General features: G+C 33.4%; 4 protein-coding genes and 1 non-coding gene across 6 annotated transcripts; 2 read left to right on the top strand and 3 right to left on the bottom strand.

Moving 5' to 3' along the window:
* Positions 1-103: 103 nt before the first annotated feature.
* On the bottom strand, positions 104-184 carry TRNAL-AAG. Its single transcript has one exon. It is a non-coding gene; the product is annotated as a tRNA-Leu (tRNA).
* A 2,070-nt stretch (positions 185-2,254) lies between these two features.
* Positions 2,255-3,806, top strand: LOC104808761 (heat stress transcription factor C-1). The gene is given in 3 exon segments (XM_019202024.1): positions 2,255-2,524; positions 2,894-3,299; positions 3,301-3,806. Coding segments are annotated over 3 exon segments (1,041 nt in total). The 5' UTR covers positions 2,255-2,311; the 3' UTR covers positions 3,723-3,806.
* A 10,687-nt stretch (positions 3,807-14,493) lies between these two features.
* LOC104808762 (indole-3-pyruvate monooxygenase YUCCA2) lies at positions 14,494-17,590 on the top strand. The gene is made up of 4 exons (XM_010534553.2): positions 14,494-15,796; positions 16,348-16,596; positions 16,703-16,825; positions 16,968-17,590. Exons 1-4 carry the CDS (start codon positions 15,065-15,067, stop codon positions 17,178-17,180), a joined length of 1,317 nt encoding a protein of 438 aa, XP_010532855.1. The 5' UTR covers positions 14,494-15,064; the 3' UTR covers positions 17,181-17,590.
* Positions 17,591-24,007: 6,417 nt separating this feature from the next.
* On the bottom strand, positions 24,008-25,262 carry LOC104808763 (dolichol phosphate-mannose biosynthesis regulatory protein). Of its 2 annotated transcripts, none has more exons than XM_010534554.1 (3): positions 25,206-25,262; positions 24,444-24,599; positions 24,008-24,352 (listed from the first exon to the last, which is right to left on the bottom strand). In XM_010534554.1, the coding sequence occupies exons 2-3, from the start codon at positions 24,531-24,533 to the stop codon at positions 24,212-24,214; spliced, it is 231 nt and encodes a 76-aa protein (XP_010532856.1). In that variant the 5' UTR covers positions 24,534-24,599; positions 25,206-25,262; the 3' UTR covers positions 24,008-24,211. The 2 variants fall into 2 exon arrangements, with proteins under 2 accessions (XP_010532856.1, XP_010532857.1); XM_010534555.1 differs by having other exon boundaries at positions 24,444-24,569; positions 25,206-25,261.
* Positions 25,263-25,811: 549 nt separating this feature from the next.
* On the bottom strand, positions 25,812-26,635 carry LOC109116490. Its single transcript, XM_019202028.1, has one exon. It carries the CDS (start codon positions 26,540-26,542, stop codon positions 25,961-25,963), a length of 582 nt encoding a protein of 193 aa, XP_019057573.1. The 5' UTR covers positions 26,543-26,635; the 3' UTR covers positions 25,812-25,960.
* Positions 26,636-26,873: the final 238 nt, after the last annotated feature.

Genomic DNA, 26,873 nt, shown 5'->3' on the forward strand with positions numbered 1-26,873 from the left:
TGAACCGTTGATTTTGTTGCGTCATGGCGATGGATCTGACGGTTCAGATCAGTTTCGAGTATTCTCGGTTCGAGAAAAAAAAAATAATAAAAGAACTTAATGATGTTGAGAGTGGGATTTGAACCCACGCCCTTTCGGACCAGAACCTTAATCTGGCGCCTTAGACCAACTCGGCCATCTCAACTTTGATATATTGTATATTTATATATATATATAATAATAAAACTCTTATTTGCAAAAAACATGTAATTATTCTAACATTTGAAATATTTGAATCAAGGAGAAAACGCATCTAGAGGACAATGCCACAATGGCAGCATGATGACCCATGTCGCATTGACATGCAAACATATTAAATAATTTGTATTCACAGTTTATCAATTAATTTTGTTAGGTATGATGGCCAATATAGTCCACGGATTTAGAGGGATTAACCATTAATAATAAACCGTATGTACAGTAATTATGGATCAACCCCACGACTAATCCATGAGTCTTCTTGATTTATAATAAATAACTTGTATTCACAGCTCATCGATTAATTTGGAAAATTCGTTTATAATCATTTGAAAAATATTCACAGCCGTTATGTATGATAACGAATCAATCCTTAATAAATAATAAAATTACATGCAATAAATTCCACAAAATATATTTGTTAGTTTTATTTACATCCAATGAGTTAGCAAATCATTCTTTTTTTTTTTTTAACTATGGGGAACCCCTGTGACTACCTACCCTTACAAACGGAGACGAATTGGCCACCACCCGCACCTAACAGTCCCCATAGACCTCAGTCCGCCGGACCTGGCCACCAGACGCGCCTAACGCTCGGGCCGTAGTTGGGTTTAGGCGTCTGCAGGTCAAACCCCACGTTCACGCGCACGAACCTGCAACATACGCGGAGTAGATAAATCAGCCCATTATGATGGACTGACAGGCGATCAGGTCAAGGGGAAAGAAGAGCGATGAAAGGATTTGAACCTTCCACCTCAGGGTGCTGCTCTCCTGCTCCCTTACCACCTGACCTGGCCCCGAAGGGCCAAATCATTCTTTATACGGAATGATTAATGCGAACTCGATAAATGTACAAATAAAAATGCATGCTCAAAATTATAAAATCGATATTATCTATGATCGTTTGATTTCCGGATAACTTAACCCATAGTTTGATTAACTAAAACGTGAAAACAAAATAAAATATTTAAATCGAGGGGGAATCAATTCTAGTGGTTTATCAAACTCAGACCTTAGAACATACGAAAAATAAGATATAATTATATATATATATACACACACAGTTCAGACAATCACATGAAACCTGTTGATTAAGGTAGAAAACGTCAAAGTTACGGATCCCATCGTATCGCGTACATAGGCATGAAATCTATCACAAGCACAGATAATTAATTTGTGAAATATTTTCATCATTTAATTTAATATTAACGCGAAATATTTAGATCTCATGTATGACAAGTAAATCTTTTATAATCGAAGATGTTCTTCTTCCTTAAACTAATACTATATATTTATATATTTGCAAGAAACAAGACTAACATGTAGATTTTTACATATGTATAAACAAAATATAAATATAGATTAAATAAAAAAAAAACGTTAGATATTAGTGAAAATCAAGAGCAAGATGTACAACAAACAAAGCTCGAACAAAGATGGTCTGTGACTGTGACAAAATTACAAAAAAGGGCAAATCTTTTACTGGATTTTGCATTCAGTGCTCCCCATGCCTCAAACAAATGGCAAAAATAGAAAGTATATCAATAATAATTATTAAAAAGTGGGGGGAAAAGTGAGACGGACACGTGACCAGAGCAGAAGGTGCCACGTAAGACCTGTTATACTTAATTTTCTAAAGATGGAAAATATTTAAATTTTAAAATTTTAAAAAATAAAAATAAAAACTCGAGCGGAGTGTGAGTCGCCAGCTAGATTCTACACATCGTGTCGCGTAGCGTAAAGACGCGCCCGTCCATCAACTAAGTAGGGACCATGTTCCACGCGCACACGCGCCACATTCGCGCATGGTATTTCCGTAAATATCTACACACGTGGAAGGGTAATGACGTGTCACGGAAAAAAAGATTTTAAATGAAAATAAAAAGGAAGTAGCCGGGGCCTTGAGTACCTGCGTGGGTCCCATTGCCCGTGACCTGTAAATATCACGAGCAAAGCTCAGACCCTGCCACGTCACCATTATCCGTCACCCTCTCTCTTTATATGATCCCGCTTTTGTTCTTCCACTTCTTCTTCTACCTCCAGACTGCGAACCCATGAGTTGAGAAAAAAAAAAATGGAGGCTAATGGCGACAACAACGTTATCGCACCATTCGTTATGAAAACATATCAGATGGTCAGCGATCCGACGACGGACATGGTCATCACCTGGGGATGCGCCAACAACAGCTTCATCGTCATCGACCCTCTGGTTTTCTCCCAGCGGATCTTGCCAGCTTACTTCAAACACAACAACTTCAGCAGCTTCGTCCGACAACTCAATACATACGTATGTACGATGATGTTTCATGTCCGAATCCTTCTTACGTACTGTTGGGATGGTTTTTGTGCCCGAATCATTGCTCTTAGGCGTTTTCGATCGAGACCCAGATGAAAGATTTCTGATTACTAGTTTCAACATCCTTGTTATTTGTTTCTCACGTGCGTACGCTGATGTGTCATGCCTTAATCCTTGTTCTTCACACGATTTCGTTCGAGACCCAGATGAAAATTTCTTAACTTTTGCTCTTCCTGGGGTTTCAGAATCATTGTGTTTTGTTCTTAAGAGCGGGCAATGGTGTTTTACGTTTGAATCATTGTTATTCATACGATTTCATCGAGTCCTTGATGAAATTTTCTGTCTTTTTCTTTCTTCCAGGGGTTTAGGAAAGTGGATCCGGATCGGTGGGAGTTCGCGAACGAACACTTTCTACGGGGACAGAAGCATCTGCTGAAGAACATAGCGCGTAGGAAACACGCGCACACGCGTGGCAGTGGCTACGGGGAGTGTGTGGACGACGGCGAGATCGTGAAGGAGATTGGGAGGTTGAAGGAGGAGCAGAGGGAGCTCGAAGCGGAGATCGACAGGATAAGCCACCGGCTCGAGGCGACGGAGCGGCGGCCAAGCCAGATGATGGCCTTCCTCTACAAGGTCATCGACGACCCCGACCTCTTGCAACGTATGATCCTCGAGAAGGATCACCGGAAAAACCAGATCGCCGCCTCCGCATCTGCCGATAACGAAGAATTCCCGGAGAAGAAGCAGCGGCTGACGATATACCCGGTGAAAACGCGACCTCTTGCAACGTATGATCCTCGAGAAGGATCACCGGAAAAACCAGATCGCCGCCTCCGCATCTGCCGATAACGAAGAATTCCCGGAGAAGAAGCAGCGGCTGACGATATCGCCGGTGAAATCGGAGGAGGGCGTGATTTCTCCGACGCAGTATCCGTCGCCGGATAGTTCTGTAAGGTGGGTATTCCCGACGGAGAAGGGACAGTTTGGTAATTTCGATGGGTGTGGTGACGTGTCAGCTGTCTCGGCATCCTCGTCGTCCTCGACGTTGTCGTTGCCGGAGAGCGTAAACGGCGGAGGGAGGATGACGTGGCAGATGCTGTGTAGCGAAACGGCGACGTTTGGAGGAGCGGTAGAGTTGAGTCCGCCGCCACCGCCTTATCCCTTTTCTTTGTTGGGAGGTGGATTTTAGCTTATTAGTTTTCTCATGATTTTTTTTTTATCTTTGGTTATCGTATTTTTCCCTTTCCTCTTTTGGCAATTCTATTTTAATGTTTTTTCTTTTAGCTTTCTATTTCTGTACAAAATAACAAGTGACAAACAGACTGAAATTTGAAAAAATAAAATTTCACTATTAAAAATGATCTATTTCTTAAGGGTTAGTTTTCTTTATCGTCTTGTTGTGAATCTTTATCTTTTAAAATGGAATCTTTATTGGAAAAATGTCTTAAAGTAAAGTCACTTTTAGTTTTGTTCATGTCAAAATAAAGAATAATAGAAAATTAGTGAAAATTATCATTCAACTTAAAACATTATAATATTTACAGATAAAAATAGAATCACATCATCAATATAAATATTTAAAATATAAAAGTAATATCAAATCTAAATATTACAATAATATTTTAAAATATTTTTATATTTTTTTATAACTTTAAAGATATTCTCTATATCTCTCGATATATCCTTCAAAAGAAGATGAAAAATAATTACTTAAGTTTGAATTTTTGATAGATAAAATAGTTGGATTTGATATTCGAATAGTGGTAAACCGTGGATTATTGATGGATCTGAAAATTTCGGTGTGGCATAGAGGCGTGGTACAGATACACGATGTTGTGATGAAGTCGAATAGCACGATAGTAATGTCGGTGCAAAAAAAAGCATGGTGGTTCAATGATTAGACCAGAAAAATAAGAGATAAATGGCACAAATATGCACGGCTAAAGTCGAAAAAAAAAGAAGAAAAAGTGGCGCAAATGCGCGGATCAACGATATGAGTTTTCCAATCGAAGAGGCTAAAAGTTGGATTTAGAAGAAATCTTTACAAGTTTAGTTTTCTACGATTACTAATAAAATCACTAAAAACTCAGTTCATTAAATTAAATCTATCGAATTAGATCTTATTCATAAGAATTTATTAAATTTATATAGCAAATCATATCTAAGACAAAATAGGAGCGAGTCTGGACTATATATATATTTTTGTAATGGAATTATGTTCTGGAAGAGATTTTTAGAAATTTTGAAATTCAAAAATAAAAAAATTGATAATCAAATTTTTATAAAATTAGTTTTTAAAAAAAAATATTTTGATAAAAAATAACTAAAAACTAAATAATGTAGTTACAACAAAATAAAAAACAAAATCCAAAAATTAAAATAAAAAACTCAAAATAAAAATTATACATTGAATTTATTCATATTCAAGTCCTCGTTGCTTTCAACGAATATATAAATTTAGATATTCGATTTTCAAAAAAATAAAAACCTATAATTTTATCGAAAAATCCCGATGAACAAAACAGAAATCAAATCTAACAAATAAAAAAACGTCAATTAATTGTAAAATAAAAATTTAATCGAAAGATCATAAAAACACGTGTCAGATTATGATTGGTTATATTTGGTTGACAACGTGGATCTTGTATTGGCCCTGAATGGGGCCAGATATGTTCCCGGGCAGGACGCCGGCAACTGACTGCCACAATTAGATCCATAAAGGCGGGCTCCATATCATGCCACATGTACGGTGGATGACGCAGTAGCGGGGCCCACTGAATATGGTGATAACGATTCTGTGGTCCAAAAGGCACACAGTACTGCATGGACTCTCTACAAGGAACCTCCACGTGGATTATTTAATTATTTCTTTGGGCATCTCCTTGGGAGAAATAATCCACGCATTATTTCCGGTTTAATATATAATAAGGTTAGCTCTCAAAATTATTGGAGAATAATCCAAATTAATTTCGAGTGTCCAAAAGTGAAATAAGTGACTTGAAATTGAATATCTCAAACATACGTAAATATTTTTATAGAAATATACAATAAGGAAATAAACAAATATTGGTTTATTAAATTCGAAATATAAATTTCAAGTGGTAAGGAGAAATATGGATTCATTGGTTTTCGAAATAATATCATTTTAGGTGGTCAATTTCACATGCTAAAATGGTAAATTACTTAGATATGATATAAAAATTAGTCACTAACTTTTTTTTTGCGATCACCATTTCATAATTAAATGTAGCTTTTTGCGATAGCAATATAAAATAGAAAATAATATAAAATGTGGAATATGGGGGAAAAAAAGTAGGGTTGTCTCTCGAGGAGAGGAGTCATTGTCTCTTAGGGTTTGGCAAAATTAAGGACCATGTTTTGATGCTAAATTTATTATTATTTATTTATTTTTATTAAAACCATATAATTTGTATATACTTTCCATCATGTGGGTAACATTGGACCGACGTCCTTTTAGCTAATATTTTATATATTCAACCATTAAAGTTAAAAACAATTGTAATTGATCAAATATTAAAAATAATGGCTTTCGTGGGTTCTTGTTATTGGTTGATCGTGAAAAGAATAAATGGGTACAATTGATGTGTGTGATTTTCATTGGAATAAATGGTCTTTGTTTGTAAACCAAGCGAATGTTATAGTGGTATTTCTTTTTTTTAATATTTCCAATTAAATTCTTCCAATGGCCGTACAGCTAATTTATCATCACCCGTAAGTATATATGTATATACAAACACGTGTAAGCATATATGTGTATAGTGCACGTATAGAGGTCGACCTGTCTTGGTTATATTTCTGTTTGATTGGTCCGGCTTTTCTTTAATATTTATTTTCTTTCAATTTTTTAGTATTTAATTTTAGATTCCAATTCAATTAATTTTTATTTGAAAAAAAAACATACGTTTTTAAACCAGTTTAGATTTAATTGTTTTGTTAAATTCGACTGCATTTGCCTATTGGGATCAAAATATAACTCTTATCTATACATTTTTGGTGGTCTAATAATAAGAAAATATTTAAAATATATTTTTATCTCGGATTTAAATCCAAATATGAAAAGAGATATTCACTCGATTTTTTTCTATTCTTTAGAAGATATAATTTGACCAAAATTCTATAAACTTTCGAATTATAAAAAAATTACTCTTATCTTTAGCAAGAACATATTAAAAGAGACACATATATATTCATTCAGATTTTGACTTTTTTGTATGAGAGAGAGCATATATAAATGATAAATAACCAAAATATATACAAGTAAACGAAAATCTTATGAAGGATAGTTTTGTAAATGGATAAGATATTTTGTTTGTTATTTTTTGGTATGTATCTATCCATTTTTTATTTATATCTATTTCATAAATAATATAATTTTTGAATATATTATAGTGCTAATCCATTAACCAATTTTTTTGGGCAAAATATGTGAATTATATCCACTAATAAAAATACAATTTATATATAAAAATATATAAAATTATTAAAAAAATTATAAAAATTGGATCGCGAGTCAACTTGTGGACTTGTCGAACTGGCTCCCCCCCAGATCGACTCGTGACGAGCTGATTCGTTTGGTCTGTTTTTTTAGCTTAAATATTCTGAGTTCGTCTGAAAAAAATGTAGACCGGCTCGCGATCCAAGCTGCGAAATGGACTAGTTTTACATCTATAGATAGTTTTGTTTTGTAAAGGATAAAATATTTTTGTTTGTTATTTTTTGGTATGTATCCATCGATTTTTTTTATTTATTTCATAAATAACATTTTTTTGAATATATTATACTGCTATCCATTAATTAATTTTTTTTTTTTGGCAAAATAAGTGAATCACATTGATCTTCATCTAATAGAATTAAATTACACATTGCATAGCGCAATATAAAGGAGAAAAATACGCATTTTATTTTACAAAATCTAAATGAGCCTAAATAACTCTAAACTACATTGGGCCTTCTAAAGAAACCCATTTTCGGCCCAACAAAAATCAAGAACACGTGGGAGAGTATATGTCCAAAGCCCAACGATCACGCCTTTTGTAATTTCAATATAAATATTTTTGAAAGATTTAGATTATAAATATTAGAAAAGCTCTTTTCAATTTGAATTTTTTTTTTGTAAGTATTCTGGAATTCCTTTCCAATTCCGTATATCAGCCGGGGAGGGGAGAGATAAAGCACCCCCTTACTTTTTCTATTAAATTAGAAAAAAATACTCTTAAAATAAACTTAATATCACCTTTAAATTGACTTTGAAACTACGAAATAGGTTTTTTTTTAATATTTAAAACTTTACTATTTATATATCAAACACAATCTATTTTAAATTCTTTCTTAAAGAAATACACTTGACTACTTGAATATAAATATATATAATTTATTTGCACCCACTTGAAAAAAAAAAGTAATATATAAATGTATGTGCGAGACTGGTTTTACGGAAAAGGGTATATATTAAAGAATAAGCACTTTGAGAATTTATATAATAATGTATATATATCCGAATTAGAAAGTAGATATTCTTTATCAATTAAATTACACCACATTAATTAATCCTTAGAAGTTGGCGTTGTGAATCATATTTGATTTATTATTATTTTTTTGTTTAGATATACATTCCCACAAAAGGATATTTGAATAAACCAAATACACATTTTATTTTTCTAATTAACGATAAAAAGGAATTCAATTCAATTAGGATATGTAAAAAAAGAGTTTCCATATTCATGCAACAAAAGTTTATGATTGTGATAGACCAAAAGTAAAATGAAATTTTTGGGCGTAAAATAAATAATCGCACTTCTCGGATCCTTTTTAAGTTTCCTAAGCAATGATAGAAAACATAATGCCAAGAATATTCTCGTTTTAGATTCGATTATTTTTTTCCTCGTTTGATGTACCTAAATCGGCTTTTGATTTTTTGTACATGAAATTTTCCTCCAAATTTTATTTAATTCAATAATTTCATATCTGATTTTGTACAAAATAAATATAAACTGATTTATAAAAATTTAAAATGCCTTCCAAATCCGAACTTTTATAGTAGGGGTGTCAATCGGGCCGGTCCGGTCCGACCCGGTCCGAGCCCGCACTCGGCCGGAGGTTTTTGGGCTCGGACTCGGATCGGTCCGATTTTTTCGGGTCTATATATTTAAGCCCGAAGCCCGATCCTATGCACTCCGGATTCGGACCCGGGCCGGGCCACCCCGCGGGTTTTCCTTTGGAAATGTTTATTTTTTCCTTTTTTTTTAAAAAAAATTTCGGGCTTTCGGACCGGCCCGACTCGGGTCCGAAGCCCGATTCGAGCCTGGCCCGAAAGCCCGATTTTTTTTTCGGACCAAGAAATTTCGGTCCGAAGCCCGATATTTTTCGGGTTGGGTCGGACCGGGCTTCGGGCCTCGAGCTCAAATTAACACCCCTAATTTATAGTATAACTTTTTTAGATAGGGCAAAAAAAAAATTGTTCAATTTGTTTGTATTCCAAAATTATACTTTAAATAAACCCATTTTATTCAATCTGTCATTAAGGTATCCATAAGCTTTTTGATAATGTCAAGATCTTTTCATGGTTTTTGTTCTTCGTCGTTTTTTTAAGGTTCGTGGGTATATTAAAATTTATAGATTCTGTCACTTACTTAATTCCCTTAATTATTTCGGAAAACTAATAAATCATGATAAAAGAAATTGAAAAAGAGGTTATCTTTTAATAAAATATGCTCAACCTTTTTCACGTAATGGCCCTCTGAATTTTAAATTTATTTAAAGGGGCTTGCTTCAATTATTTTTCCTTTTTAATAAATTAATTAGATGTGCATTAATATTAAATTAAGTACTGCTTTATCATATTACCATATACCCATAAACTTTATTATATGAGAGCAAAATTTATAAACAAAAATAAGAGAGAAATTAAAAGTTGAAAGAAAAAACCATATTCCTTGTAGGAAAGAGAAAATAAAATGGAAAAATATACGAGTCATCGGCAAATGAGCAATGCACAACATGCTTAGTGAAAGTTTCTATCTATCTATCTATCTATCTATCTATATATATATATATATATATGGAATCAAATGTAGATATTGAACATATGGATTCTGATTCATTGTGCAGATTTAGATTTGCTTCGTGTCCATATATAGACATGGAAGTGGCCACTTGTTGGTGCCCAAAAGCGTCGATTGCCATATATAATAATAAGAAGATTTCTTTCTTATAGGTATATAGATATTTGGTCCGATCTGTTCTATATTTCGATTTATTTGATAGAATCAAAACGGGTTAATCCGTAAAAAACGGAAGATTTTAGAAAAGAAACTTTGAATAGAAAATCTGTAGAGTATTGAATGTATATTCTTGACCGATATAAAAAATCAAATCGTTACAAAATCTGTAGAAATCCATCATGTTTATTTGACATACAAAACATAGAATAGAAAAAAAAAAATAGTATTCACATTTGTACTCATATCTCTCTGAATTCACTTGGTATTCGGGAAAGTTTTTCCCGAATACCAGTGATTGTTATATCTTGAAAATTTATCACGCTTCAATAACAACCTCGAAATTTTAGAAATAACACGACAACCGAAAGTAATTACAGAAATTCTATCTCACAATTCTCCAAAAAAAAAATCTTTTATTGTAGATATTTGTTCGAGATCATTCGACTTGGCGGAGCTATGCCAACAACACCCGTGTAGCTCAAAACATACTTCTAGTTCTATATGAATATAACATAAATAAGTGTGTGTGAATTCAGCGATGTTTTCTGCCTGTTAGGGTTTCAGATCGGATGATCGATGAATTATATAGTAAGATTTATAAAGCTCCGATATATAGGAATCGGAATTCAAACCACGGGATCATATAGAGATCTCAAAATCATCAAACAAATTAAACCAAAATATCGAACGAACGAACACAGACCACGATAAGTGACCATAAAAAAAAAAGGTTGCCCTAGAGAGAACAGTAACACATTTTGAGATGAGTGGTGTAAGAATTGGAATCTTAGTACAACACGAGTTGACCGCATAGCAATGATATCTGGCTCTGTGTAATGATCAATGATTGTTCCTATACTTAATAGTGTGTTCTCGCGAAGAGGGATGGTGCCATATCGGGGCCTTAAAACAGGAGATGCAAGAAGTTTTTTTTTTTAAAACTCAATTCCCCATCATCGATCATGCAGCATTTGACCGAGTTTTCATGGTTTGGTAACTTTATATATATATATTATAATGTCTAGATTTGGAAAATAAAATTTGCAATGGAAAATGATTGATTACCATTACCCTTCGATATCGTTAATATATGATATTTATATTTTTCAAAGGAGTAATTTGAATTCATAATCTATAATTCTCATATGTGTATCGTTAAGTTACACCAATTACCACCTTGTAATTTTGTCAACTTTATATATATATATATATATATATATATATATATATAAGTTTATTTGAGTAACCGGGTTGTCGAGAGCCAACCGGATGATTTGAAATATACGCTATTTTTCAAAATTCGCGAAGAGGGATGGTGCCATATCGGGGCCTTAAAACAGGAGATGCAAGAAGTTTTTTTTTTTAAAACTCAATTCCCCATCATCGATCATGCAGCATTTGACCGAGTTTTCATGGTTTGGTAACTTTATATATATATATTATAATGTCTAGATTTGGAAAATAAAATTTGCAATGGAAAATGATTGATTACCATTACCCTTCGATATCGTTAATATATGATATTTATATTTTTCAAAGGAGTAATTTGAATTCATAATCTATAATTCTCATATGTGTATCGTTAAGTTACACCAATTACCACCTTGTAATTTTGTCAACTTTATATATATATATATATATATATATATATATATATAAGTTTATTTGAGTAACCGGGTTGTCGAGAGCCAACCGGATGATTTGAAATATACGCTATTTTTCCAAATTTTATATTCGAATTCGAGACGAAAACAGACGTTTTACGTTCTTATTTCACTGGCTGAACTACTCAAGTTTGAGTATATATACAAGTTAATGGATTTTTAAAAATATATGGCCTCTTTTGTTATATAATTTTCGACCGGGCTTCGATATTTATAATTATGACCATTGAATGTGTGACTATTAATAAAAGCATCTTGAAGGAGCTCGACGCCACTTTCAATTGCAACTTTGATTCTTTTATACAAAGACCGTAAATGCATAAGCATGAAAGGGAAAAAGATTCTCCAAAGTTTGTGGGGCAGCCAAAACAATATATATTTTTTTTAATCGTAATTTCTCATTATGATACGCAATGTAATGTGTTATATAAGTGTGTGTATAATACAGGGACGTTATAGGGGTGGGGTTCACAAACCCCCTCTAATTAAATAAAAAAATATTAATTTTTATATACATTTTATAAAATTATATATGAAATGTTCTCATAAAAAAAAATTGGCTGTATAAAATGATATGCATAAAATCATTATCCCCTCTAATATTTTTTTCTAGATCCGTCAATGTGTATATATGCGTATATATGCGTATGCATAATATGACGTATGTCGTGGTGAATGTATAATTCTCAAAATATATCAATAATAAATTAAAAAAATTATTTTAAAAATTAGAAATCAATTATATTTATTATATTAATCCTAAATTTACAGATTCATTAAAAAATATTATTATTATCATTAATAATAAAAAAGTTACAAAAATTTATTTATTATCATTAAATCATTTTTATTATATAAATTAATTTTTTTTAAATCATTAAATAATTTTATTATCAATATTTTTATTGTATAAATTTATAAAGTTTGCTGTTATTAAATAATTTTAATAGTAATAGTTCTTATTATATAAGACGATTCTGGGTGTTGGGTGTATATATATATATTACAATGAATTTTTTTTTTTTGGCTTTTGTTTCTTTTGATTCCTATTCACATTTCAAGCAATGTTACATTCCTTAACAAGCTTTTATTCCCCCAATAGAAGAGTGTGTTAATGATTGGAGCATCATTGAAGTTTTTGGAGTAACTTTATAATTAATATATATATATAATAACATGGGCCGTACAAATATAATAATATCCAATCTCATGATACTATAGCTATAGTTTATTTGGTTTATATAAGCAGCTCGAATCTTTTTTGAAACTTTATCAAATCTTTGTGAGATGTGATAACTTTAATAGAAAATTCCAAAAGAAAAACACTGAACTTTTAAATTTTAACAAAAAAATACTAAACATTATCGTACTAGTTGGGATTAATCTCGTTTTAGTAGTAAATGGAACCGGTTCTTCGTTAATAAATTTGATCAAAATCGGTCCATATATATACATATATATATAGCTAAGTTAAAAGGAAAAAAATTAGGATAAAACCCATAAAAAAATTTAAACTTGTAAAATGGTGTAAATTAAATTATTAAACTTTTTACTAGACAAATTTATTCCTAAATTTGTAAAATATGTTATTATAATTATCAAAATGATAAAATATATCATTATAATTTCTTAATTTATTTGGTATTAGAAAAAAGCTTGACGATGTCGATTTATACATAAGTTTAGGAACTGTAGTGACACATTTTACAAGTTTGAAAATTATGACACTTTTGTATGTGTGAGAATAAATTTGTTAGACGAAAAGTTTAAGAATTTATTTTCCACTATTTTACAAATTTAGGAATTTTCATGAGTTTTTCCAAAAGAACAAAACAAGGGAAACAGTAGAAAGGTTTATGTATAAGAACAGAAGTTGACCATCTACATGTGAAACCTCACAAGGTAGTGCCAATCGAATTTAATAGGTTTTGTAGGAGTAGATACTTGTCCTTTTTAAACCCCGAATGTCTCTCTTCTCTCTCTCTCTCTCTCTCTCTCTCTCTCTTAATTGGCTTCATCTTCTTCCTTTCTTGGTCCATATACAATCCAATGTCTCGTGGATTAGGTTATTGCCATATTTGAAACTCAAAAACCGTGTATTTTTACAGCTTGATGAATAACGTTTGATCCTCAATAGATTTGTCAACCAAATATTATACACATATATACATACATATATATATATGTATAGTAGATATAGAGTAAACCTAATCCCACTAGAAAATTATGAAGAGTTAGAGTTATCTATAATGGAATTATATTTCTAATGAGATTTGACAAAATATGTTGAATTCATCTTTATATATATGTATATGTATATATTCCATCACACAACTAAGCCAGAAAGTCGGTTCGCTTAAGGATTGACCGCGGCTACAATGTCTACATATATTTATCCAAAGTTATATCGGATCTTTATAGGGACAACAATATTTAAGATCATAATATATATGAACATGTTTGATTTAGAATCCAATGTAAAAAAAAAATACCCATTAAAAGTATAGTCTAAGAAGATATTATTCCTAGAATATTATCATCAATATTGTTATGATTTACCCCACATATTATATCTAGAATATCTATTGTAATCATCAATACTAGAAAAATATTCCCCTATTAGCCATAACCAATGATTTCGGTTACACAGTAATTTATTCTGACTAATTGCAATTGTTATAACGTTAATGTCAATTTTTTTTTCTTTCCGAATTTATCCGACCGTATAATCGTAATCTCAAGCCTTGTCGAGCTGTCCAGTTGGAGGCATTGATATGATGCCGCAATTGGAAAGATTTTTTTTAAGCCGTGGATTATATACGCGACCGGACTAGTCAACGTGTCGAAATATTATAAATAAACTTATTATATAAGTGGATGCTTTAAAGAAAACAAAGGAAAAGGAATTTATAGGTATAGAGATAAAATTGTTGGTTAGTAGTAGTTATTAATATTGCAAAATTGGAGTAGAAATTACAGAAGATGCCACGGACCAACCCAATATATATATACGGACACATCTCTTCCCTAATTTTCGTAATACGCCCACAAACACTCCATCACCATCCTTCTCTTCTCATAAGCTCAAGTGTTTGGTTTTTTTGACAAATTGTTTGTTTCATACCTCATACCGCCCTCTCTCTCCCTCCCTCTCTCTCCCTCCCTCTCTCTCTCTCTCTCTCCCCCTCTCTCTCTCTCTCTCTCTCTTTCTCTCTCTCTCTCTCTCAATTCTAAAATCTAAAATTTCATATCCAAGAGAGGAAAAGGAGATATAGAGAAATCTATTGGGGGTTATTTAAAAAAAAAACAGTTTTACAAAATCCATTCATAGATTCCCCAAGATTCGAGGGAATTGATCTCAAGAGGATATATCTTCTCTCGATTCTTGATTTCGAGCTCCGATTTCTTCTTCTTCTTCTTCTCAAGATAAGATTGTTCCCTTTGATACCCAGATTCGCGGAATTGACATCATTATCCACAAAAAATATGATTATTGTTTATCACATGCGTGAAACAAGCTAATCCATCGTCACTCTCCGGCTTCTCTTCTTATTTTTTCTGCCATTTTTCCTTGAAGAATTCTTTTTTTTTTTCTTTTTCTTTTTTTTTTGGTTGGGTGACGATTCATGGACTACTCCAAAGAAACGGAAGGAAAGAGAATCCATGATCCATACAATTTCTCCAACAACATGGCCAAATCATCATCTTCCCCGACCGCCACAAGAACCACGACGAGAAGAAGGTGCGTATGGGTTCCCGGACCGGTTATTGTCGGCGCCGGGCCGTCGGGACTGGCCGTGGCGGCCTGTCTGAAGGCGAAAGGAGTCCCGAGTTTAATTCTCGAACGTTCGAATTGCATAGCCTCGCTATGGCAGTTCAAAACGTACGACCGTCTTCGTCTTCACCTCCCCAAGCAATTCTGCGAGCTTCCATTGTTTCCCTTCCCTTCAAACTTCCCGACTTACCCCACAAAGCAACAGTTCCTCTCGTACCTTCGCTCGTACGCTCGCCGGTTCGGGCTCGAACCGGTCTTTAACCGGACGGTGGTCAGCGCGGAATTCGACGGGCGATGTGGGTTTTGGAAGGTGAAGACGATGGGGCCCAAGAGGGAGGAGGAGACGGAGTATGTTTGCCGGTGGTTGGTGGCGGCGACGGGGGAGAATGCAGAGGAGGTTTTGCCGGAGATTCAGGGGATGGACGGTTTTAATGGACCGGTTATTCACACGAGCTCTTATAAGAGCGGCGAAATGTTTATGGAGAAGAAGGTTTTGGTCGTTGGTTGTGGAAATTCCGGCATGGAGGTTTGCTTAGATCTTTGCAACTTCAATGCTCGTCCCTCTCTCGTGGTTCGCGACTCGGTAAGCCAATTTATACACACACACATACATATATATATATATATGCATATATATGTATATTTTGTGAACACTGTTTGGCTTGAAGGTATTCACTTGTTCACATATAGATCTCCAACGGTATGGGTTAAACCCATAATTTTTTAAATGCGAGCTGCCATATATATATATATGTAAATGAGACATGTGAGATGAGATGGACGATTCCATGAGTATGTTCAAATTAATAACGTTTTCTTTTTTGAACGTTTAATGATGACCTAGGGTTCAAAGTTCAAAACATCGTAACCGACAAAACTCCGTTTTGTTTGACATTAGTTTTTCAATTAGTTTTTCAATTAGAGTGTCTTAATGTTTTGTTTGTTTATCGAGTTCTTTTTAATTTTTTTTATAAATTTACCAAGTGCACTTATACGCCTTTTCCTATAGTAATTCTCTACCGTATTCATAAGATCATATGAACAAATTCTTGTTCTTGACCGGAACAAGTTTCATATGTTTTTTTTTTTTAAAACTTTTTCACCCTCCTTATTCTTGTTCCAAACATTGTGCAGGTGCACGTTTTGCCGCAAGAAATGCTCGGGAGATCAACTTTCGGTCTGTCCATGTGGATGCTCAAGTGGTTACCGATGCGTGTTGTGGATCGGTTCTTGCTACTAATGTCTCGGTTGATTCTTGGCGACACAGATCAGTTAGGGCTAATCCGACCAAAACTTGGTCCCCTAGAACTTAAGACCGAATCTGGAAAGACTCCTGTCTTGGATGTGGGCACGCTGGCCAAAATACGAACCGGAAGCATCAAGGTTCAACACGATTCAAAACACTAATTTAACACGCGGAAAGCAAGCGCGATTATATGTATCCGAATGTGATTGATAGCGTTTTTTCCCGTATGTTGATTGATGACAGGTTTATCCGAAGTTGAAGCGGGTGATGCACCACTCGGTTGAGTTTGTCGATGGGAGAGTGGATAACTTTGACGCCATTATACTTGCTACCGGCTACAAAAGCAACGTCCCCATGTGGCTAAAGGTGTGTTTATATATGTGTACATTATGATATGTCTACATCTTCATCATTCCTTTTTTTCATTTGATGTTACACATATCCAACACGATATTTTCTTGAGAGCGTTTTCACGAGCTTTTTCTGAGTCGGTTTTGGTTCTGTGTAGGGGATGGATATGTTCTGTGAGGGAGATGGATTTTCCCGAAAGCCGTTACCTAACGGATGGAAAGGCGATAACGGGTTTTACGCCGTTGGATTCACGAAACTTGGATTGCTTGGTGCGTCGATTGATGCCAAGAGAATCTCCGAGGACATTGAACTTCAATGGAAGGCCGAGGCCAAGAATTTCTCGGCCTTTCATCGTTCTCTGCAGCGTTAACCGGATATTTTGATATCCGGTGATGGGTTTTTAGGAAGGGAAAAGGAAATTGGTTTCACATTTATGTGATGTTCCTAACTCTTTTAAAATTTGTGACATGAGGCTTGGAAAGGTAGGGTTAGATCAAAGTTAGGTCAAAGATTTTTGGTTGTTTCCCTCTTAGCAATAGATGATCCACCTTTGTATTTACATATATGTGTGTTTGCTTTTGTGTATATATATATATATATATATATATATATATAAGATTACTGTAAGTGATTGTAATTGAAGCTCTTTATATTCACATGTTTCTCTTTTAGTTTTAGGGTTTTGGTCGAATGAGGAATTCGGTTTTGTGTCTTTATGGATGCTTTAAAATTCATGTGGTGGTGGAGAATTAGATAACTCCCGAAGATGTATTAATTTAATTCGTATTGGGATTTATATATCATATGGTGTAATTGTTTAATAACCTAAAATATAATATGAAAGTTATTGAAAATGGAGGTGAATTGTCTGATGTTTAAAAAAGTTTAATAACATTTTTTATATATAATTTTAACATTTCGATACGATTGATAATAATGGTTAGTGGTGGTTTATTTTGAAGGGTTCTTGTATACAGATTAATTTACATTTACATATATATATATATATAAAATATGGAATGGATAGTTATTGGAAATGAAAGCTATAAATGTATGATGAGTACAACCTATGAAAGAAATGGAGGCCTTCCTTTTCCCGATTTGCAGAAGATTCGATTGACCCTTTAGCTGTGGACCAACATTTACATTATTTTTTTGTAAAATAAAATAAAAGAAAAAGGTAACCACGAAAGCAATCCAAGACGAAAAAAAGGTTAAAGTAAAACTAAGCAAACTATATATATATATATGTGTGTGTGTGTGCGTGCAAATACTCATTGTATGTATGTATGTATGTATGTATGTATGTATGTATGTATGTATGTATGTATGTATGTATGTATGTATGTATGTATGTATGTATGTATGTATGTATGTATGTATGTATGTATGTATGTATGTATGTATGTATGTATGTATGTATGTATGTATGTATGTATGTATGTATGTATGTATGTATGTATGTATGTATGTATGTATGTATGTATGTATGTATGTATGTATGTATGTATGTATGTATGTATGTATGTATGTATGTATGTATGTATGTATGTATGTATGTATGTATGTATGTATGTATGTATGTATGTATGTATGTATGTATGTATGTATGTATGTATGTATGTATGTATGTATGTATGTATGTATGTATGTATGTATGTATGTATGTATGTATGTATGTATGTATGTATGTATGTATGTATGTATGTATGTATGTATGTATGTATGTATGTATGTATGTATGTATGTATGTATGTATGTATGTATGTATGTTTAAGGAAAGTATACTTCAGGTCTTTCTGAAAGGTCTCGGGCTCTCTCTCATGGAGTTCCAAAGGGGAAGCCCCTCAAGGTTTTGTCACATTTATGTGATTTTACTTACACCTTAAGCAATAAATTCAATGAGAATACAAAATCGAAACATATATTGCCTTCATTAGATACAGGCGCGACGTGTGTGTATATATATATGTAAGTATATATGTGTGTATGTGTCTATATCTTCATCAAGAGATTGGACCACGAGTACGTATTTCAGTGAATTAGCCCATACATTTTCCACCACAACTTGTTTTCGATGGGGTCTAATGTACTTATTGTCTACGAACACATAACTTGCAGTCCCTTCTCCATTAGCCATTAGGAGATTTCTCTCCAACTATTTCTGAAATTTTCTCGGCTGTTCTTATCTATCTATACTAATTGTTCGTCCATTAGACCGCAAAATCTTGATTGGAACCGTCGAGAGATTTGCGTAATATCGTTAATTAACGATCATTCCTCGGTTACATATATCATTCTTTTTTTTTGTTATAGAGATAAGCAACATTTGGTTTTTAGTAACCTAGTAGTGTTGTTTGTACAAAGTTTTGAAATATATATATATATATATATTATAAATCGTTACAAAATATGTAAATGAAGAAATGGATGAGATTTCGGGGGTATGCCTAAAGTATCAACATCAAATTGGAGGGTGGTGGTAGGAGTGAAAATGGGATACATGCATGATGCATGTATAATAAGGTGTGGCCCATAAAATCATATAATACGCCAAAATTCTTCTAGTCCCCTTAATTCCTATCATATACGTTCTTTTCGTATTTATTGCTCTACTCTGTTCATTTCGCTTAAAGATGGATGGAATGTCTTTATTTTCCTTTTGGAGTCCACAATCTGAAACATTTTTATTTTTAAATTTGTTTATACTATATCTGATAATATATATATATATAGATAGATATATAACGGAACAACTTGCTTATAGTCTTAAGTTCTAGCCAACGTCATGATGCTATAATTCTTCACCAACCTTTAATATAACAATTAATGTATACAATAAGCTATACTTTAAAAGTGGTTTAAGCGGCGACAAGATGAACAACTAATAGAAAGGTTTCCTTTTGAGTATATACTTTCTATATGCACATCATCATCATGAAATATAAAAACATAGTAAATTAATAACCTAAAAATAATTAATGGACCAATATATACATTTTTTGTATAACCAAGAGGTTCGAAGGTCCAATTAATCTCATAGATCCGGAGACAGCCTTTAGTGCGATTAAATCGCACCCTCCTACCAACGGAGGTTGGTCCGAATGGTAAGCGGCTCAGACAGATGATATCCCAACCACATTCTACACCCAGAACTACAACCACTCGATCACCGTAAGTTGGGCAACAAATACACTTGTATAACCTATAAGTCTAAATTAGAGACAATATAATTTATATGTTAAGTTATAATACGTTATGTTCAAGTGTTGAATGTCGATGAGTTTAAGGAAGATTTCATAAAACTTCCATGGCAATAGATTTATAGTTATCAAGATTTCGACTTATGATATAGTCTATCGTTTATATGATGATACTATTTCGATCCGGAATTTTGTATGAAACATCATCATAAGCCGACATATATAAATCCAATGTTTTTATTCCTATGTTGCTTTAATTAGGGGGACGATTGGGTGTTTTCATGAATTATTATTATGAGATAATTGATAAGCAAATCAATGAAAAAGCATTAATAAAGACGAGCTTCCACATGGTCCATAGGAACGTGCATGTTATTAAGTATTGTGTTATGGTTCGACCCTCGCTTGCATGCCATGCTTATTCCGTACGGTTTCACATGCATATGGACCATTCCCATTATGTAGTTGATTTTCTTTTCTGGTTATTATAATTAATTTTTTTTTACAGCTTTTATTATCCGTGGTCCATTTTCTTGTTTTTTCCTTGGTTATTAGGCCGCATTAATAGATACTAGATGTGTACAACCAAACCAATCGGCCAACTCCGATAACATATAATCCCTAACTATATATATATATATATATATAATCTTCGTAATATATAGTAACACTATGTTTTAAATTGTTAATGAATCTCGATCTATATATATATATATATATATATATATATATATATCATTCGGTCGAAGTACTGTAAAGGCGCCAATTGCCATAGTGACATATTGTCCATATAATCATGTTAACTAGGGTTTGATGGTTAGCAACCAAAACGATAATGTTTCATCGGATCTAGCTTTTAAATGGATTCATAACCATTCCCAAGTATAATTAGGATAGAGACATACGTCAGCAAGAGCGGGTCCAAATTAAGTAAAAATATTTTACCCAACGATTCCAAATATAAACAAAGATATCGGGACCGGATCAAGTAAATGCCACGTGGAAGCTGTAAGAAAAGAGAGAGAGACACTTTATAGCTTTAGAGGAATGCATGCGCTTTAACACGACGAAACAATGGTGAAAGGGAAAACACGTAATAAGTACTCTGTCAGCTCCCACCAATTATATGTATGTATGAACCCCCAATGACCTTCGAGTTTATTTGATCCCAAATCGCACGCTCCCTTTGAAAAAAAAATATATATGTTCACTTATTCCCAACACTATGTCACGTCCATTTCGTGCGAGAGAAAGTTAATTATGATCTTTTTGATTAGTATTATCAATTATATCAATTTCAAAAACTCCAACCCTTTTGAATTTCCAGGGTATATATCTTGATATTTGGTCCGGCCAAACCTTGTATGTTGAGAATATGTATTATGAGTTCTTTCCATTCATATATTATACAAATATTAATTAGTACCAATATTAGATCTATATATGTTCTTGGGTTGGTATGGTTATCTTTGGTTTGGTTCGGCTTGTAACTTCTTTTTGGTGTTAGATTGTTTATTGCTGGTTTTCTCTTTCAATGTTTTGGTATAAAACGCGCTATTACCGCATTTTCTCATTTTGAATGAAAATTCAAAAAAAACTCCATCGTTATCGTTAAATGTAAATTTCTATGATTCTTCATTTTCTTTACAACAGATGAATTTAAATTCGTAACATGGTATCAAAACCTAATTAATTTGATCTTATAGTGGTTGTTTCTCGGCCGAACTAACAGAAATATAAAAGAATATATATACGATAGCTAGCGAGTTTATTGTTAAAATTTTGCGATAAAGTTTAATGATTTTGACCATAAAACACAAGATATATATACATATGTGTAAACAAATAAATATCAGTATATGTAGAGGGAAGGGTGGGGAAAAAAAGACAAGAGTGAAGTTACAACATGAGATCTTGTGAGAGATTTGTGTGGTAGGGTGAATTCAGTTCAGTGGGGGGAATGGGCCACGGGTTTTGCAAGTTGACTGTTTCAATGATTAGAAAGCATAACTTAACTCCACATGTTTAGGGATTCCGAGATGTGAGGGTCCTTAACTAACAAACACCAACCTCTCTCTCTCTCTCTCTCTCTCTCTCTCGATGGGAGAAAACATAATGCAGAGATAGATCCTATATCTATAGCCATGTAGCATGCATTATCTCCTCTCTTTTTTTGAACTTTTTTAAGGGATGCCACGCTAAAGTTGATTATAAAACAAATGGTCAAGATCGTGTGATCTAGGCGATGACTTTCGAGGTCAAGAAGATGCGTAATCCAAGAGTTTTGATGCCTTGTGTCAGTTATTTTCACCACATTCGTTCCAGAAAAATATCTTAATATAGTTAGAATTCTCATCCTTATTTTCACCGCGTTTCGAGACAGTAAATAAGGGGTTAATTACCCATTATAATTAGGGTTTCTCCAAGAATATATATATATATATATATATATATATAAGTTGTAGCGCATTTTCTGTCGTGATAATAGAGTTTCTTGAGTGCATAATTATTTACAAATATCATTAGTTAGTTTTGCCTTGTGTATTTCAAAATTATTTTATGGCATATATATAAGCATCGTTAAATACTAGAATTTGGTAAATTTTTTGTTTTTTTTATAATCTAAAAGTTTACCAGATTTTTGGTCCAACTACATCTTTCATAGCATGGGAAAAGTCCAGGTGAATCCTCTTCTCAACGCTTGGATTTGAACCCATGTAAAAATATGTTTTGCATGTTCGTCACTCAAATTTGGGTAATGTTATTTTTTTTATAAGATTCTGTGCGTTTTTTGTCAATATATATTGAATTATGTTTAATTTTAATTATTGTTTATTTAATTAATATAAATCTCTAAAATATAAGATAAAATCAAAATAAAAATATAAGATAAAATCAAAATCAAAATATTACGTAATATTTTCCATATCTTTTGAAAGAGGATCCGAACTAGGTCCGAACCACAGCTTTTATAAGATAAAAATTTATTTACTATTAAACTAAAAAAACACTAAAATTAGCATTGCGTTGAATTTGCGTAATATAATAATTGGAAAATAAGAAATGTTTCGAAATGTATCCGACATACCATATGAAGTTAAACTATAAAATATGAAATTATTCGTACAGCATAATCATTTCATACATAGAAGAAAATAAGCGAAAAAGAAAGGGAACGGTCTCCTATTACGGTGCCATGGGCAATGGAGGATCGATTTCATTACACAGAGAGAATCTTCGAGATGGATATTCTTGTCAAAGAATCTTTGTTTCATTTCACATTTTAAAAAAGCTTCAAGTTGGTCCTCACCTTTTTTTTTTTTTTTTGCTACCACGTGGAAAATTACCACATGATTCCACTAAAGTCACATTGAAGAGACAAGTGATGGCATGGTAGAAATAAAATAAAATTTCTATCATTACATTGTAGAATCTTACATCTATTATATATATATATATATACACACACACATATAAGTGATGGGTATATACGAAAGAAAAAAACTCTACCTGACCTAGTTTATATAACAATGTCAAATTCTCTCTGATTTTTTTTTATTAAAAAATCATAAAAATGACAAATAAAATAACTCAGAAATTATTAGCTAAACATCTTATAAATCTACTATTATAAGAATCCTACTAAAATTTTATGTATTGTATATTTTCCAAGTTTTTCTGTGTTTCACATCAAACATTTTTTTTATAAAAAAAGCATAATTGTTTCAAATTCTTAAAATTTCAATGTTTAAATAAATTAATTTTAGATGATTTAACTAATTAATTTTTTTTCTATCTATCCATTACAAAATTAATTTTTTTAAATATTTTGTAGAATCTTAATCTGTATAATTACAAGAAATTTAGTTAGCTTATAGATTCATTTTATACCTTTGGATAAATTTATGGATTTTAATTAGTTCTGAATAAAATAATTCAAATGAACCCAAAACAAAAAATGTAGCCGTAGCCATTATCTTATCTCAGAGCCCAGTTGACAAAAACATAAGCCCATGTCGAAATCTAAGGAATTTTTATCACAATCACATCAAAGCTCAAAGGGTTAAAATAAAGATTGCAACTTTCATTCTTTATTATGTATTCACAAACATCAGAATCACTTCCTACAACCACATAATGGTGTCTCAGAGATCAACAAAACTCTTAGCGAAAACTCGAGCTCGGGTCACGCCTTCTTCTATTCCGACTTGAGAATCACAAACCCGATAAACATGGCGAGGAAGGAGAGGAGAGCAAAAACGGCGGATACGGGCACGAGAATTGCATAGTCTTGGGGCAAGAAATACTTGTGGATGAAGTGGTCTGTATCTACAAATGGCTGCAGAGTTCAAAATAAAACAGGACATGAGAGAGTTACATCAAACAACAAATGATCATTCTACTATGCTCTCGAGAGATGAAGTTCTCACCGAGATGATGATCCAGAAAGTATAGTAAATGAAGATGGACAAGCTGATGGAAGACAGTAGAAACCCGACTGCCCGATCAGCTAACTCCATTTTCGCATCTGCAGCTCTCAGCACTGCTCGATCGATCTGAAAACCGCATAAGATCGAAGACAGCCACTGAGAGAAGCAATCGAAACGAAGAAGTATATGAATCCAGTGAAACAAATTAGGCCATAGAAGTAATCACTTGAAGGGGCAGCTAGCTAAACACACAACCTCAGATTCCCTTAAAGCATGATCTTTCCTTGTCAAAATCAGACAAAGGAAAGAAACAAAGATTGGGAATTTTCGGAACGTCAATCATAAGCATAAACCAGATTGTTAGCAACTGTCATAAACTTCTTCCAAATGTAGCAGCATTAGAGGTTAGATTGCAAGTGAAATACAAACGCTAAATTCATCCAATCCTCCGGACCCAGATTCCAGAATCAAGAGGAAGTTCCAGTGAATCAGAGATTTTCACGAAGCATGAAGCAGAAACAAGAAAAAACACAAAATGGGTCTATCGATATCGATCCAATTCCAAGAATATCAAACGACTTCCAAACACAACTTTCCAACAAAAAAAAAAGGCCCTGACAAACTGAAGTTCATCCCAGTGATCTTCCCAATTCACGGTGATTTTCATTAAAAACAACGAAAAGAAAGCAAACCCAAGTCTAAGCGAACCAAAACATCCAAAAAAGGGGAAAGGACTTGAGCAAGGGAAGAAGTATTAGTTACCGGTAAACGGCGAAGGCGACGGCGATCGCAGCGGCGGAGGGATTTTAAGGTGGAGGGGATTCGGAAAATAGGAATCAGGGAATTTTGTTTCGTAGTTTAAATATTTATTGGGCTTTTATGGGCCGATTCAACGGTAACCCAATTATAATGGGCCTCTTTAATAATGTAGGCCCATTTAAGCACTTTTTTTTTGTGTGTGTAAACAGCTTGCAATCTTTTTTTTTTTTTATTGTCGGAACCCCTCTTCTATCCTTCCGGCATCGTTGGATGGGTAAACCCCCCACGTACAAAGTTCATGATACATATAAATCATCCATAACTTATTATGGACCATAGGTGAACGGACAAAAAGTCAAATCCCAAATCTTTCGATATGTTGACCACTCTTCTTAATTTGGGTTTCTCCAACTGTTTGTAATCTTGCATTACACCAATGTGAATATTGGACCTTTTCCGGGTAAATTTTATAATGTGGATGTTATTTTTCAATGACGAACAACCAATTATTAGTCAATTCATTGAACAAATGATAATGACCGTGACCAAACAATGGTGAAGGATCATACACACAACTATATATATATATATATATAGAGAGAGAGAGCAAATGAAATTCAGACATAAACTGCCTAGGAATCTTTGAGAACACAACACATAAAAACCGACCACGTAAGCGAACTCTCTAATCAATGAATCAATAAAGAGAGAGAGAGGAGAGCCACTAACAGAAGACCGAACACGTAATTAGGGTTTTTTTAACGGCGGTTCGATCCAACCACCGTCTTCCTCCGCCGTGAATCTGCGGCGGTTCTCGGCGGCTCGAGCTGCAGGACCAAGAACTCGGAGCACATCTCCATGAAGAACTGTTCGACGATGTCGAGATAAGCGGGACAGCGTAAACGAGAGTAGTAATGGAGAAACTCTTGAACATCTGAAACACGATCGGTCTCCGCCGTCATAACATCGATCATTGTCTCTATCTCCTCCAACTTCTGTCGAACAAGCTGAATCTTGGGCCTTGATGAACATATTTTTACAGGACTTTTTTGTTTTGCATGGAGTTGAAGCTGCTTGCGCAATGATGGTGATGGTGATGGTGATGGTGATGGTGATGGTGGTGGTGGTGGCGATGGTATGATGATGATGTCTGGGTTATGGGTTATGTTGATGTTTTGGGAGATGGATAATGTGAGGTCGGTGCATAGTGGTTTGTTAATGGCGGTGGTGGTGTTATGGCTTTTGGGTAGTTTTTGGTAGCCATTGGAGAAGAAGGATTTGAAGTTTTCTAGGGTTTTTTCGAAGAATTTTCTTGCGTTGGAGATGGAGCTTCTAAGCATCTTCTTCTTCTTCTTCTTCTTCTTCTTCTTTCCTGTAGAAGATATATATATATATATATATATATATATGGAGAGAGAGAGAGAGAGATTTCTCTATTTGTTCGCTCTTCTACTTAGAGTTTGGTGGTTTGTCTGTGTAAATCTTTTGCCTATACCAACAATTTATGTGGAAGGGGATATATATATATATATATATATATATGGAACTGTATTTATGGAAGAAAATCCAGACCCATTTTATTTTAAAACTTTCCTTCTTTTCTTTTGTACAAAGGGTATTTTCTTTATGAGACAAAAGGAAGATTTTAAACTTCGGTTTAGCAAAATCTAT

Source organism: Tarenaya hassleriana, unplaced genomic scaffold, assembly GCF_000463585.1.
Source record: "Tarenaya hassleriana unplaced genomic scaffold, ASM46358v1 Cleome15, whole genome shotgun sequence".
In the NCBI taxonomy this organism is placed as follows: Eukaryota; Viridiplantae; Streptophyta; class Magnoliopsida; order Brassicales; family Cleomaceae; genus Tarenaya; species Tarenaya hassleriana.

Coding starts and splice junctions, on each gene's coding strand:
- LOC104808762 (XM_010534553.2), top strand. CDS start 15,065: ATGGACTACTCCAAAGAAACGGAAGGAAAGAGAATCCATGATCCATAC. Junction 16,597..16,702: donor TACGAACCGGAAGCATCAAG/GTTCAACACGAT, acceptor GATTGATGACAG/GTTTATCCGAAGTTGAAGCG. Junction 16,826..16,967: donor ACGTCCCCATGTGGCTAAAG/GTGTGTTTATAT, acceptor GGTTCTGTGTAG/GGGATGGATATGTTCTGTGA.
- LOC104808763 (XM_010534554.1), bottom strand. CDS start 24,533: ATGGAGTTAGCTGATCGGGCAGTCGGGTTTCTACTGTCTTCCATCAGC. Junction 24,353..24,443: donor CTTTCTGGATCATCATCTCG/GTGAGAACTTCA, acceptor TGAACTCTGCAG/CCATTTGTAGATACAGACCA.
- LOC109116490 (XM_019202028.1), bottom strand. CDS start 26,542: ATGCTTAGAAGCTCCATCTCCAACGCAAGAAAATTCTTCGAAAAAACC.